Below are 16,314 nucleotides of genomic sequence, written 5' to 3' on the forward strand. Positions count from 1 at the left end.
ATAATATATATTATATATACCAGATACCCATATATGAACATAACACTGTTATATCATGCCAAGTATTGGATTATAATAAGGGTATAGGTAACAGGTGACTTTGTTAGTCCTAACATAATATAATTTATTGATTAAGCTCAAATTTTTATACGATGTATGAATACACGCGGTATATCGGATACATTATTTAAAGTTGAAATCACATTCTCGTTATAGGTTTAAGTAACATAATATTATTAACTTAAAAAACTTTACTATGAAATAAAACTTCGCTGATTTATTGATTTATATATATAATTTATAAATTACAATGTGATCGCTGGCTATTTATGCACAATACACTAGACTACTAGAGCCTTAAAGTGATACATTTATTATTTAAGAATAATATGCAGTTTTAGATCATGATTTTTAAATATCATAGGTAGTCTTATTTTACATTTACAATATATTTGAAAAAAATATAAAAGTTGTTAGTGCATTATATAGGTAATACCTAGTTTAAAAAATTATTATAATTATTTATACCAAGTTGCAATGGCCGATGGTTGCATAGTCACTAAACATTATTTTAATGAATCAATAGTGAGTTCATAGTTCCTTAAATTTTGGTATACTATTAATTTAATCAATTTTTTATGTAAACTGGCATTAGACTATTTTTAGTTAAAAATTATTATTCCAATGTAAATTTACTGTATTTTTGTAAATTATTTTATTATACAATCTTTATATTTTGTAGTAAATTTGACCATTTAATATTTCTGCCTAATATATCCATAAAATTCAACAAGTCCTAAAAGGAATCCAAGAACAATAAAAAAAATATGAAAAATATTTTAATTTATGTCAATTTATTGAGTTTTTCAAACTTGGTTTAATTTATAAATAAATATGAATAAACAATACAACTTAAAATAAAATAACAGGAATAAAATAATATTTTAAATACATTTATATAAATAATATTCAAATCATACTTATAAGAAAACAATTGTTTTAATCTTTAACTATAGGTACATTTACAATTTACAACCAAAAGAGTATGACAAAATTAGTAAATACCAAGTAATAATATACACATCTATTTTCTATTATTACAGAAATAAATAACAGATGAATATAGTATTTATTATTTTAAATTATGAGAACATATTTAATATGAAATAACATTTCTTAATTATAGATAAAGCTATATTAATATTATTGATATTAAAACTATAATTTGTAAACATTTAATACATAAGTAAATAGTAGTATAACTAAGATATGATTCATTACATAATTAAAAATGTATTACAATTAATTTGTTACTATCTTTTATTTTCTAAATAGTAAGAAGGAAAATAAAATATTTATTGAATAAGTTTGCACACTTTTACTACAGTAAAAATATATGGTGCATATGGTGTCATAAGAAAATGTAAGCTTACAATTTAAATATTAAAATGTGATAATATGTGAAAATATACAAAAATTGTAAGAACAAGTCAAATATTTTAGTTTAAGAGTCTAACTTTACTTTTTAAACAATAATTAATATTATAATCTTAACATCATTCATCAATATTCCCTGTACACAAAATACACTTAGAAATCATTTGACTTATTTTTGCATGCTTCAGGTATAAAGTTCAAATAATATATGATTAATTTGACTAAACAATTATTACAATTTATTTATTAATTATTTATGTAATATATTATAATATATGATAAATTATATACTATGGAAAGCTCTCAAAAGTATCTAAAATAATTGTAAAGGAAATATTTAAGTAATCACAGATCAAGAAATAATTCTAATATCACAAATTATACGCAACTCTTTAAAACTTATTTAAATTATTATAACTGAACAATTTATTTTGAGCTATTTATATTCTTTAGGAATACCAAATAATTGATACTATTGCTTTTATGTATTTTTGAATAATCAATACCTAAATAAAAGTAAATTAAACCAATTGGCTAATAGATACATGACAAGATACATATATGCCAGGTTGCATAAAAAATTGATTAATTTAATGGTCTAATCATCGGCCACTAAATCACGTTTAAAGAATTGTAAACTCGTTTATTAAATATAAAGTGGATTGTAATGTAACCTGGTATGGCTAACAATACTATTAAATATGCTTCTATTTTCAGATAGTTTAGTAGATATTTATAATAGATTAATACTTCAAAAATTCAATTAAATAATTTAAAAACTTCAAATTCAACTAAATAGGCCTTAAAATAGGCCAGCGAAAAATTACAAATAATTATTAATAAAATTATTTAACAAGAGTCCAATCTTATAAATAATATTGAAAATACTAAAAATAAATACTATTATTACTATTATTATTAATATATAATTGTGCGAATAATTTAAATAATAAAAATAAGATACATCTTATCATTGAGTAGGTGACTGTCTATAGTAGATGTGTTAAATTTGAAATCAATGAGTATGATAAATCATTGAATAAGATCAATGATTCTGAATGGAGAAGTTGGATCCACCTCATGGCTCCAAGGATATTTTGTTTATTGTTTATTTATATAACTTTAAGTAAATCAGAAGTTGAACTATTTTTTCCAAAAACATTAATTAATTTTTAAAATTTTATATCATAATATGATATAAAATAATAATAAAAATTTAATATAATATATTATATTATTTTTTTATTGTTTTAAATGAACACAAATGTACCATAGAATAATATAAATAAGTTTGTAGTGTTAATATATTAATATTAGACAAAATGTTTTGAAATTTTAATTGTGTAATAGGTACCATTTTAAAATAACATTTATTATTATTATTTATTTTGAAAAGTTTGTGGTAATTTTAAACTTTTGACTATCTCAAAGCATCAGCTAAATCTAATTTACTATCAAATATTATGAAATAAAAGGCACATAACTACTTTTTTATTGAGTGCAAGTATTGCTAATTATGATTAACTGTCAGACTTAAAAAAAAATATTTTGGTAAACTTACATTAAGAAATGTATAAAATTAGACTATAATATTATATTAATATTTAATATGAATGCATATGCCTTACGGCCTCTAATACAACATTTTCATAATATTTATTGAGATGTGTAAATTAAGTTAAGTATGTTAATGTTAACTGTTAAGTAAGTAGTCTTAAAAGTACTTTTGATTTTGTTCTTATAATGCTTTAGCCTAAGATCTTGTAGACAGCTCAATCTAAACAATATTAAACTAAAAATAAATACAAACAGAAAAACTAAACAGTATTGACTCATTTAACTTTAAAATATATGTAATTATTTCTTTTATTTCAGATTAATATTAATTTACTCTTTTTATTTAAAATGTATATGATAGTGACAATTTACAAGTATAAGAATAAAATTTAATCTAGAATAGACTTTGATAGTTGATAAGTTGATTTAATTGATTAATCATTATGTAGGCAATTTAAGTAATAAATAAAAGTTGTAGAATAATATAGTTATTAATATCTATAAAAATATTTAAAAAACAATTTTATAATCCTTTCGTGTATGTTTCAGGTTATTACATTTGTTAAATCTAAAAGGTGTATTTTTATGAATCATTAGTGTTTCTATTGTAAAACTATGTATCATTAACATTTATTTAAATTATTTTTACATCCTTACATGGTTGGAGCTCATTTTCCAAACCTTAAATACCTATAAATACCTTTATAAGTTAACACTTTAATAGTAGAACTGTGGCATCACAACAATATGATATTTAATGACTTATACACTCACATACAAAAATTCTTTTAAGTAGGTAACCAACTAAAAAATAAAAATAAAAAATGTGTTAAGAATAAAAAATAAGATTTACTAATAGTAATTTTATCATAAATAAGCTAAAAATAAGTAGTATAGTACATTGATTATTTAATAAATACCTATTTAATGATACCTTTACTGCCTAAATTCCTTTTTGTTTTTTAATATTCATAACCATATAAATATTTTTATAGATACTTTATATTTTAGACGTATGTGGTAGCTGTGGAGTACACAGGACCTTCTTGGGAGCGATCTGTAATCTGTACCATAGTTACACCCGCTCCCTTTTTTTGCTAGGATGATTTTGGAGCTGGAGCTGCTTCTGGAGGATCTGAAGGATGTGCTCTCATCCAATTATATAAAGGTAGTTCACAACAACAAAGCATTTTAATAAAACCAGGCACTTCAATATAAAGAGATGGCGGTATAGGTATTAATGGTGAAGTGGATCGTTTGTATAGCTGATAATGAGTATTGCTAGAATTTAAAAAGCGACATAATTAATAAATATTGTATTTTTATAATTATTTATTTTATGAAAAACAGAATAGGTCTAATACACATTTTGGACAATACTAATCTTTAAATTAATTTACATAAAATCAGTATAATATTAAAAACAATAACAAATAGCATGAATTAAAAAAAATAATTTATTTATTTGGTTAACATACTTTCTAAATCTATGATCCGAAACTCGTTCTAAATGTGGAATACCAGAGAGAAAAAGTATAATGAATGTCGTGAAAATTGGAGATACAACCACAATATACTCTGGGCCTTCAATCACATTTAATGACACAATAAAAACACCCCACCATAATACTATTTCTCCAAAATAATTTGGATGTCTAGACATACTCCATAAACCTATAAAAAGATAAACATATTATAAAATAAAAATATATAACATTTAATATATTAGTCTTTTTGGCTGCTTAAAGTGTAATAATATTTTAAAAAGAATTATTTTATTATTTATAGCAAAGGAATTTCTTATTGTACATAGTTATATCAGTATAATTTTTGGATACAGTTTTAACATATTCACTGACATTTCTATTTTAATACATTTTCAAAAAATTTTAGTCAGTTTTAATATTATTTTAAATAGTTAATAAAAGTAGTATAATCTTTTATACTAAAAAATACTAATTATGTTCTAATGATAAATGAATACAATTTATATATCTTTTTTTTGCTATTGGTATAATTCTCAGCATTTATTATAAAATCAATACGGCTGCAACAACTAATGCCATTGACTAGACACAAATGTGTAATTAATAAACTTCAAAAATATATTAGAATACACATTTTTAAATTAGGATTATTTCTTGTATTTCTAAATACATTGTGTCATTGGTAATTGGAAAAATTTAATATCTCACCATAGAGATGTTCAAATTTAACTAAGGTTTTATGTTTATCAAAATATTAAAGTATACTTATTATTATGCTATTTATGTAGTTTTATTCACAATTCATGCACTTCCTTTTTTTCTTTGAATATTTGTAATTTAACTAACTGCTTTGATTTAAAAATGGCTACAAATTAGTATTTTGAAGATTAAAATTATTTGTATTAGTAAAATATGAAATTATTTCACAATAACAATATATTAATATACATTTAACTCGTCACACAATATAAATTTAAAATATAAATGATTTTATGTAGGTAATTTATAACAGTGAATTTTAGTAATACAAATTAATATTTAAGATCATATTATTATGTACAACTAAACTATTTGAAAAAAGTAATCAAATGATAATTTAAGATAGTCAAATTTTAAAAACTCGATTATTGATTATTGATCAGTCACACATTGGTTGGTATAACTGAAATATAATAGGTAATGGCTAATGACCTGATTACAAGGCGTGTAAGTCTAAATAATAGGTAACTAAAGAAGTATTTTTGACTTACCATCATCACACCACTTTCCTTTATTTGTTTCTTCACTTCTAAATGCATACTTTTGTAAATCAGCAAAAGTTTCAATAATAAAACCAAAAATGAATACACAACAGCCAACAGTATCCAATGTTGTCATTGTTTTAGGTGCTCCAGCTTTTATGGAGTTATGGGGCGCATTGATAACAATAACAGGCAAGCTAACAACAAGCACCCAAATAGCCTAGAATATAATTATAAAAGAAAAAATTTGAAATTAGTATAACATCAAATAATTAAATAGAATCAGCTAAATAATACTTATATCGTACTTGAAATGTCCAAAACACAGCAAAGCGAATCATATTGCTGCGTCTGTCTGGAAAAGTAGCATCTCTTCCAATTTTTATTATACGATAAAACAAATAAGAACTTAACCGGGCACCCCAAATACATACAAATAATGTTACCATAAATTGTCGATTATCATGCGTCTGTATGAAAATTAAAAAAGTAATTAATACTTATATTATATTAAATTATAAACATCTAAACAAAATTATAAAAATATTCTTTGTTAGTTCTTCATTACAAATTATTACAAAAGTATATTATTATTTTTTATACTAACCTTATAATATTTACTAGTTACTACAAAATTACTTTATTTAAACTTTTATTTTTTTTCGATTTAAAGTATTCGAATATTAATGTAAAAGATACTCCAAAGGTAAAATTAATTAAAATATAATAATTTTTAAAAGTAATAAATCTATATTTTATGTACCAAGTATATCTAGGTATTGTTATTTTATTATTTTAAAAAATGTGTTATAATCCAGGGACTTTATATATGCAATATTAATACAATATGTTTAGTTGCCTATACTATTTTCCTAATACTTTCATATAAAATATAAATTTATAAAATTACAAGTACTATATTGAACTTTTTAACATAAGTTTAAATAATTAAAAACTATATAATCAAATATGTTTAAATTGTAATAGGTACTTAAAAATTTAAAAATTATTTTTATATTACTACATGAATTATATATTGGGAATAAAATATAATCACATTTAATTTTATTATTATGAAACATTGAACTAAAATAAACATGGCAAACATACCATTTAATTATTTGTTTTAAACAGTTTTATTTACTTTTATTATAAGGAATATTGTGTCATTTATTAGATACTCAAATGTAATTAATATACTGTAAAGTAATAATTCAGTATATTTTACCTGAGCTAATCCATATGTTAGCACAGCCACTAAAATGAAACTTATACCACCAGCAAAGTCAGCCACTTTATCATACTGAAATGTGACAGCAATAGTGAAAAATAAAAGTTGCATAGCCACAACAACAATGGCACTAATGCCCAAATGATATTTATCCAATACCGCGACTGTCATTTTGACGGCTCATCTACAAGTATGCAATGTTACATAGTGCTCTCATATAACAATCTGTAAAATCATATGAAAAGTAATGCTTGCTAAAAATTAAAAGGTTAACTTAATTTAAATTAAATTAACCAAACATTTTTGTCCTAACAGCCTTAATAGTTAAAATAAAACTAATACAAGTAATTAATTAAAATTTTTTTTTTTCAAAACATATTAAGACAACATTTAACAATTGTTCATTTTATCAATTTAAACAATAAAACAAAACTGAAAAATCAGACAATTTATGTTTTAGAAGCTTACTATTAAGTGTTTATAATTGTTCTCTTAGAAAGAACATATGCGTATACTAAGGACCTAATTGAAAGTAATCTATAATATGGCTTTTTAAAAAGTAAAGGAACTACTGATCACATATTCGTAGTAAAGAATTTATGTAAAAATACTAAAAGTTAAGGACCTACATTTAACATTTATAGATTACAAATAGACATATAATAGCTGAGAAAATATATTAATTTAGTAAAGGTATGTAATGCATAATAAGTAGATAATTCGTAAAAAAATGTTTTCCGGTATTTATAAAAAGTGTAAGAAATATGAATAAGTAATTAAAAATGAAAATAAGTGGAAAATTAATAATGTTGGCATACTATCTTGACAACATTAATGATGATGGAGGCTAAAGAAGAGGTAACAGTTCAATTAACTCTGAAATTATTAAAGCTCACATGTCTATGGGGCTATTTATAAATGAAAAAATGAAATAAAATAGGTACATGGTTATTTCAAAGAACAAACTAAAAGTGACCTAACTAATTAGACAATCATTAACAAAACGTGATGACAGGTGACATTTGAACCATAACTACCTATTTTATAATATACTACATGGATCAAACTTCAACTAAGAAATAAAATTGTTTGATAAGAAAAATGAGAAACTACATAAATTATAAAAGGTAGTTGTTAAATTGTTTATCTAGAATACATGATTGGAATGAACATTACAACCGAATCAAACTGGTCATATCAAGTAGAAAAATAAATAGGACATGGTGGATTAACAAAGTTGCCAAAAACTTGAGAAATGTGGACCACAACATAATACTTGTAGCTACATATAATGTGGTGACAATTAATTATAGCAGGAGCGGCTCTAAATATACTGGTAAACTGAAGAAAAAATCCGAATGAATAATTTTTTTATATCAAAATATAAGTTTAATTAAATAGGTATTAACTATTATTGATTTTAGTGTGACATTGCAGTTGAAATTAATTTATAATAAACACCAAATAATCTAATTAGGTACTTCAATTACTACTAGATTTTTCATCAATGTACATTGTTACATGTACACAACAATAAATTGTACTACAGTTCAGGACAAAATATTAGTAATTTTACCATTTAATTGGTATTAGACAATACTGAAGTCTTGTCAATCACTAAAACATTTAGTTTCATGTAGAAAAATGATAATAGGAAAAAGGTTGGGTAGATCACCTTAAGAAGTACTTACGAGTTGTGAGTACCCGATTAGGTAAGACGGTATCGCCACTCAATTTCATCGTAATGCAATAATGACATAGATATTTAAAAATAAGCAGGAATAAAAATTAACAACTAATAACCAATAATCGACAATTTTGGAAATCGGTCATTCAGATTTCAGATATTCAATTTTTGAGATCAAAATATTTAATATTATCAGTTTTATTGTTTGAACTTTACTATCAGCGAATGTATACATAATAAATAAATTGTGTATAAATCATAATATCAGCTGTTGTACACCGCATGCGCATTGATACATATGACTACGAGTATCTACCAGGCTACAAATTATTTTGCACTTTTGCAGAAGCAGAACGAAAATACGAAATTACGAAAGTGAAACTACGAAAGACGAAAGTAGCAGCTGACAATGTTTAATGCAAATTAATGTAAAATAATAAATAATAAATAGGGTTCGGATTTGAACGTTTTTTTTTTAAATAAAAATAGAAAAATAATGTTTACATAAAAATGTGTTTCATTTGATATCTAAGACGATGCATGTTTTTTTTGTGTTTAATTTTCAATTGATCTGATAGTTTTATAGGTACACGGCAACGGTATATTATGTATTATCGGTACTAATCAATACAAGCTTGAGAAGACGGTGCATTGTCAATATTGTGTTTAAAATTATTTTGAATGGGTTTTATTATCGGCAATATTTTATATTTTATCGATATCGTTAAATACTTAATCAAGAATTTAGTATGGTCAGTTAATACTTAATTTAACGTTTACAAAAGTAGATTAAAATAATATGTTCATAATGCATAGATTCAAGATTGTTCATCAATTTGTTGATAAAATTGTCCACAATAATTCCACATTTTGTCGACTGCAATTATTGTCGTTTAATCATTTTTCCACGTTTATTTTATTTTGTCTTTTAATATACCGAAAATTAAATAAAATAATTCTAAGTTGAAAAAGTATATTAAAGAACTCGGTGAAAACTATTTTTTTCAACTAATGGATTATTTTATACTGTACAATTTGTCATGTCAAATTATCAAGTGAAAAACAATTCCATATATAGCAAAAAATTAATTAGTACATTATATATAGGTAATTGCTTTTTATATAAATTAAATAATTTTCTTTTATTGATTATATTGTCCTTATATTCGAAACCGATTTATTTAGTACCTACCTAGATATTACAATCTAGATTTTAGAGCCTATTACTATTTATTGCTACTAATTTTGCCATGTACTTAGCATACATCAGTGCCCAGTGGTATGATTTGGTCATGTTTGTAGGGGGGTTAATGACATTTTTATATTTTACCTATAACTGCCTCCCGCAACAAAAAAAATTGCATTTATTTAGTTTAATATTTATTAGTAGGGGATCAGCCAAAAAAACTAATATAAATAAAATCCAGACCTTCCAGAACATCACCCTACGTAGAATAGCAAATGCCCCACCGTATATATCCAATCTAACCCTCCATAATGACATGCACATCAAAACAGTCGAAGAAGAATCGGTAATTTTTTACAAACGTTTCTTCTCACGCCTAGCTAACCACAAAAATCCACTAATTAGGAATCTAAATACATTAACTTTGCCTGAAACACCTCGCCGTCGCCTGAAAAGGAGATGGTGCAGGGACCTCCTATTCTTATAACCTCCAACGATCTAATCCTCGCTATTCATTTCACTCTTATTCCCCACTAAGTCATGGATTAACATAATCCATGCTCATGCCAAGTGTTGCCAATGGGTGACTTCTTACCCCCGTATTATCCAGTGTTTTTTTTTTCTCTCTGCAAATACGCTTATTGTGCTTCTAGTATAGATTGTGTAACTTCTTATAAAAATTAAAAAAAAAAAATATTTATTAGTTAACCAGTCTTTTTTTTTTAAAAAAATCAATGGGGAGGGGATATGACACCCAAAGCCCCCTCGTAATTATTTCACTGGTATACATGGTACATCATATTAAGTAAAGTTGGGAAACGACCCGGCGCCATCAGCGTCGACATTGTCAGAGCCTTGCACTATAGGCCTGTAATCAACAGACAAGCACTAATTTTTTTACGAACTTTACCAAATCGAATTAACTGATTGATATTTTGAGATAATGACAGGTGTGGGTATAGATCGTCATCCTATAAGACCATAGGAATAGGATTATAGCACGTACGCGAGAATGAGAATCCAAAAACGCAAACGCATAAATTACGTAAAACTTTGAGAACACGATGATACGCATATAGGCTGACCAGAAGGAACACACTGTCACACCGATAATAGTGGAGACAAGACCTAGGAGTCCGAGATATAAGAGTTTTCCTAACGTGATTTACAAGAGTTAGTATAAGCTCTTTCACGCCAGTTAAGATCAGATTTCAGTCTCGGAGACTTAGTTTATTTTTTGAATTGAAAACACTTAAATATTTCGCAACAAAAATACACTTTGAAAATATTTTCATCACTTATTTCATTTCAACGTACTTAAACATCTGTCAACGGTTTACGGTTGCTCATATTATAGGTACCTTTAAATGTTTTTTGATGTGTAAACATCTATGCTATCGGTTTGTAGTACGACCTTCTTGGGGAATCGAGCGTCAGGCGTAAGTCATGTAGATGTGACTGCTTGAGTGTGTGTGTGTGTGAGGTCTTCGCGCAGGCTACCCAACATACGCGGCGGCGGTTCATTATTATCATTTATTATTCTCGTTTACGTATACTCGCGAAACCGTGTTTGATCGTATAATAATATTATTATACACTATTCGTTTTGTGCGTCGTCGTCGTGTCTGGACGAGATATTACTATATTACGAGGTATTGAGTAACTCAAACATTACTGTGGTTCATCGATTGAAAAGATAATTACTTTAAATTTAATTTAATTAATAATTTCAATTTTTAAAACAACGTTAATGCTAATAAAATCAAAATGTTATTATTTCTTTTATCCATAAAATTGCAGCTGTATAATACACAGGGACTGAGACCGGACAGAAAAAAACCGGTTACAGAACCTAAAACCTTGTATAAATTAAAGAACCGAAAATAACCGTAATTTTTATTTTACATTTTTAAAAGACCCTAATCAAAACCGAAACCCTTATATAAAATCGAAAAAAAACCATGTGAGTGCCTTTGTACTTACGAATGATGTGTAAACATCTTAGCTGTAGTACGACTTTAATTGGGTAATATAATGTCATGGTTTGAGTGGGAATTGTATAATAAGGTAACAATAATCATACAAGATCGCGCTCTCTTTAAAATTTATATTTCTTCGATATCTCTTATACATGTAATTATTGGTTTATGGTAGCTGAAATAAGATACATAAATTTCTGGTTTTCTAACATTTAAAAATCGCGAGAATACACCGTCTAGTGTAGTTTTGTAGTTGGTACTCGGAATATTTCGAGCGGTATTCATCTTTAAATTTAATTTATTTTCTAAAAACGAAATCAGCGTTTGTGCCTCATCTGATGAAAAGTTAATGTTGAAGTCGCCTCCCAGTATCATTGGCATTTTGTCATAATCTTCTCCAAGTTCTGCAGCTCCTCCCGGAGTGTATGGAAGTAGAACTAAGTGTAAGTATTTTACGATATCGTTTATATGTTGGTTGGGCGATATATAGACGACGACAGAAAGAACTGTCTGCCCGTTCGGTAATATACATTCGGCTGCACACAAGTCTCCAATCGGTCTTGAAGACACTGTTACACCTGTTGTTTGACGATATTCAATGTCCATGTTTGGTGTCGTTATATGAGAAGTATTTTGCTTTTGATAAATTGCGACACCACCAGCTCGTTCACCTTCACGTTTGAATTGAACACGACAATCAAAATTTGGAATTGAAATATGTACGTCGTCAACTACAAAACTACACTAGACGTTGTATTCTCGCGATTTTTAAATGTTAGAAAACCAGAAATTTATGTATCTTATTTCAGATACCATAAACCAATAATTACATGTATAAGAGATATTGAAGAAATATAAATTTTAAAGAGAACGCAATCTTGTATGATTATTGTTACCTTATTATACAAATTCCCACTTAAACCATGACATTATATTACCCAATCAAAGTCGTACTACAGCTAAGATGTTTACACATCATTCGTGAGTACATAGGCACTCACATGGTTTTTTTTTTTAATCTATCTTCACTTTTATCCAATATAAAAAAGTAAGTATGATTAATGAATTAAGTCTTAAAAATAGTAATTTTTTCATGGGGACCTCTAAAATTAGTAATTCCACCTCGGCCTCTTGAGACTATATTAGTTCCGCGCCTACGATTTATAGAATTTCTTTACGGATTAAACAAGCACTAATTATGGAAATCTAATATAGGTATCATACAGACGACGAAATAACAGGCATATGAGTAGTAACGACGAGACTTGAAAATAGGTAAACAAACTTGAACATTATTTTATTAATAATCAAACAAAACGAACAAGATACGATGCTATATTATTATAATAACGATTAAATAAAATTAAAAATTAATAAACCAATATAAAATATCAATAACAATAACACGACGTGACAACAATATATTATAGTATATTATAATGACGGCAGCAACAGTGGGTCGCGGGCGAATTCGTCAACCGAACATTTTGGCGAAATCGTGACGTCTCAGCGCGGTTCTCAGGACGCGGGTGACGCACTTGCGTCCTACGGCGGTCTGAGCGCTCCTGATCTGACGCACGGCGGACGCGACTCGGTGATCGTCCTGCGAGAAATGGGCGCGGAACATGGTGGCGTACACCTCGTACACGATCCACTTGCACTGCATTGGCGTGACGGCCGAGTACCGGACGGAGGCGCGCGCGTCGGCGTACACGATGCGGGCGACCGCGCGCACCGTGTTGACCAGGAACAAGGGATTCAGGTGGAAGAAATACTGCTTGACGGCCGCGACCACGGCGAACGCCTTGTACGCGACCACGGACGCCACGTTCCGGGCCACCGTGGCCGCCGAGTTGAACGACTTGCTGACCAGCACGGCGGGCATGTGATGCCAGTTGGGCCGGCCGACCTTGGCGTACAGCGCCCTGCCCGGCCGGCCGCGGCCCAGCCCGTAGTCGAAGAAGTGCAGCGGCCGGCGGTTCCGGTACGCCGAGCCGTCCTTGGTCACCTCGCCCGTGGCCGCGTTCAACCGGAAACCCAAGAATTTGACCGTCCTTCCGCCGCCTCCGACGACGTCCAGGTTCGTCTCGGTCTTGGACCGGTTCAACCGGAGCCCGTACTCGTCGAACCCGGCGCGCATCGCGGCCAGGTACCGACGAGCCGAGTCGCGGTCGGGCGACACGAACAGATAGTCGTCGACGAACCGGTACAGCCGGCAGCCCGACTCGCCGTCCACCAGGTCCGTCAGCCGGTCGGCGTGCAGTTCCGCCAGCAACAGGTCGCACAGGGCCACGGACAATCGGTCGCCTTGCACCACGCCCCTGGTCATCACCCACCGGAGGCCGCCCCGTTCCACGGCGTTGCACCCGATGCACCGGCGCACCGTGTCCCAGATCCGGAACAACGGCACCGCGTCCGTCTTGTCGTGGAACACCAGCGACCCGCCCTGGAACTCGGGCGTCGGCAGTCCGCCCGCGTACCGGCGCTTCTTGCAGTACACGGTACCGCCGCCGCCGATTTTCACCACGTCCACCGTGTGCACGGCCACCGTCGTCCGCTTTTTGCCGAAACATTCCTTGATCCGGTCCCGGACGACCGTCCGCAGTTTGTCGTGCACGAAGCTGGTGAACGCGTCCCGGAAATCCGTACGCACGTAGTACAGGGTGCCGGCGGAGCCGCGACGGGTCTCTTGGAGCGCCTTCCACTCGCGGAAGAATTGTGTCTTGGTCACGGACCGGTATTCGACGGGTCGGGAGCGCGACAAGCACCGCAAGAACGTCAGACAATCGTCCGTCAATCGCTTCTCGACGACGCCTTCCTTCCGTCGCAATTTGAATATCAAACGCACCCCGTTGGGTTTAGCGTACGGACACACTTTCCAGTTCCTGTACGACGACGGCTCCGAGTCGTCGGGCTGGATCCGCCGGAAAAACTCGCTGTCGTCGGCCATCATCGGCGATATCTTTTCGCGACACATGTTCGCCCACTTGGCCTTGACCACGTACACGACCCCGTTGCTGGGCGTGGTGGTCGTCACGATCCGGAAGCAGTGCACGATCCTGCCGAAGACGAACGCGTTGATCAGCCACACCAGCGTTTTGGCCGCCATCTCTGTCCGCCGGTCCTCGGACACGCCGTCCAGCCATTTGATCTTTTTAACCTTGATCCTGTGCACGACGTGCTGCACCGCGTAATCGTGTAACTTGCCGCCGTTCAGCACCTGGCACAGGTTGTCGCAGAACTGGTCGCGGTTACCGGCCGTCCCGAACAACTCTCGCGGTACGATCTTGCGCACCACTGTCCTGGCGAACGACTTTACCCTGCACAACGGCACTTCGGCAGACGCGCAATCGCCCACCACGTCCCGGTAAATGTCCCAGTACGCGCGTGAAGTGTCCTTGTCGGCCATCACTTTGAGCTTGCGAGCAAGCCGGTCGAGACACGTCGCGCTGACGTCCGGAGGACGACCGGCCGTCGTGCCGGTGACTTCGGTTTGCAATATGCCGCGTAACATCTCGGACGAGTCTTGCTGTCCAATCGGTTGCACGTCTCGTAACAGCCCGCCGATGTTAAAGTATTTCCGTGGCGTCGGCGGCGGTAGCTTCGGCGTCCACCGCGAATTGGCCCGGGACCGGAACGCCTGCAACACTTCGTACCGGCCAGCGAGTTGTGACGGAGATCGAACGCAATAGTATACGTGCCGGCCCAGTGGCACGAACAGCAGACAGTCGAACAGCAAGCGACGCATGACGCGAGTACCGACGACGCCGTAAAGCCGAGCCCACGGTTCGGTCCGGATCAGGTCGCTGACGGTCATCAAACATCGGTAACCTCGGTCAGGAGGGCCTTCGCGGTCGTCGTCGATCAGCTGCGGCTGGATCTTGCTGTCGCAGTACAACACAAACTCGTCTAGGCCGACGGTGGGCCCGTCCACGCCGCCCCGGTTTCGGTAGAAAACTTGCGCGTCGTAACATACGATCACCTCGTGGAGGTCCCGCAACAGCATTGCGTCCATGGTAAACACGGTTTCCGGCGGTTGTGAGACGAGCAACAGGAACTCCGGTAAGCTGTTCGTGACGAACTTGTTTGAGTCTGCAGCCGGCATCACGGCCAGGAGTCGTTATTCATCAATGTCGTATTCAAGCCTCTTGCATTTTTGATACAACTATACACTGCTAATTTTTAGATAATATATATTTTTTTTAATATTTACCGACAAAAATACAAAATCAAAAACAAAACCGTTACACCGTTTAACGTAGTCGTTTTCATATTAATCGATGTGTAGATATCACACTATCACTCCCGGTTCTTCCACCGAGATAACAACTAAAGATAATATCATGGAGGAATTCGCCTCCTGATTCTTTAGTTGTTATGTTGTTTGCACTGTAACCAGGTAAGTTGGATCGCTGTAGTTATCATAAAGTTTATCGTTTTTTTTTTTAAAATCACAATTTCACAAACATAACGTATTTCTGAAGTCTATGGTACATCGTATATAATATT

The 16,314-nt window shown here is 32.0% G+C and overlaps 2 protein-coding genes across 2 annotated transcripts; both read right to left on the bottom strand.

Annotated features, from left to right (window-relative positions):
* Positions 1-1,110: 1,110 nt before the first annotated feature.
* On the bottom strand, positions 1,111-8,854 carry LOC114125904 (uncharacterized). The gene is made up of 6 exons (XM_027989721.2): positions 8,645-8,854; positions 6,951-7,178; positions 6,031-6,192; positions 5,732-5,942; positions 4,473-4,668; positions 1,111-4,275 (listed from the first exon to the last, which is right to left on the bottom strand). Exons 2-6 carry the CDS (start codon positions 7,122-7,124, stop codon positions 4,092-4,094), a joined length of 927 nt encoding a protein of 308 aa, XP_027845522.1. The 5' UTR covers positions 7,125-7,178; positions 8,645-8,854; the 3' UTR covers positions 1,111-4,091.
* A 4,277-nt stretch (positions 8,855-13,131) lies between these two features.
* On the bottom strand, positions 13,132-16,132 carry LOC114125867 (telomerase reverse transcriptase-like). Its single transcript, XM_050199245.1, has one exon. The coding sequence runs from the start codon at positions 15,908-15,910 to the stop codon at positions 13,280-13,282; it is 2,631 nt and encodes an 876-aa protein (XP_050055202.1). The 5' UTR covers positions 15,911-16,132; the 3' UTR covers positions 13,132-13,279.
* Between the last annotated feature and the right edge of the window lie 182 nt (positions 16,133-16,314).

The sequence above is a fragment of the Aphis gossypii genome, chromosome 2, assembly GCF_020184175.1.
Source record: "Aphis gossypii isolate Hap1 chromosome 2, ASM2018417v2, whole genome shotgun sequence".
NCBI lineage: Eukaryota > Metazoa > Arthropoda > Insecta > Hemiptera > Aphididae > Aphis > Aphis gossypii.

Coding starts and splice junctions, on each gene's coding strand:
- LOC114125904 (XM_027989721.2), bottom strand. CDS start 7,124: ATGACAGTCGCGGTATTGGATAAATATCATTTGGGCATTAGTGCCATT. Junction 6,193..6,950: donor TAACATATGGATTAGCTCAG/GTAAAATATACT, acceptor ATTTTCATACAG/ACGCATGATAATCGACAATT. Junction 5,943..6,030: donor CTGTGTTTTGGACATTTCAA/GTACGATATAAG, acceptor ATTATATTCTAG/GCTATTTGGGTGCTTGTTGT.
- LOC114125867 (XM_050199245.1), bottom strand. CDS start 15,910: ATGCCGGCTGCAGACTCAAACAAGTTCGTCACGAACAGCTTACCGGAG.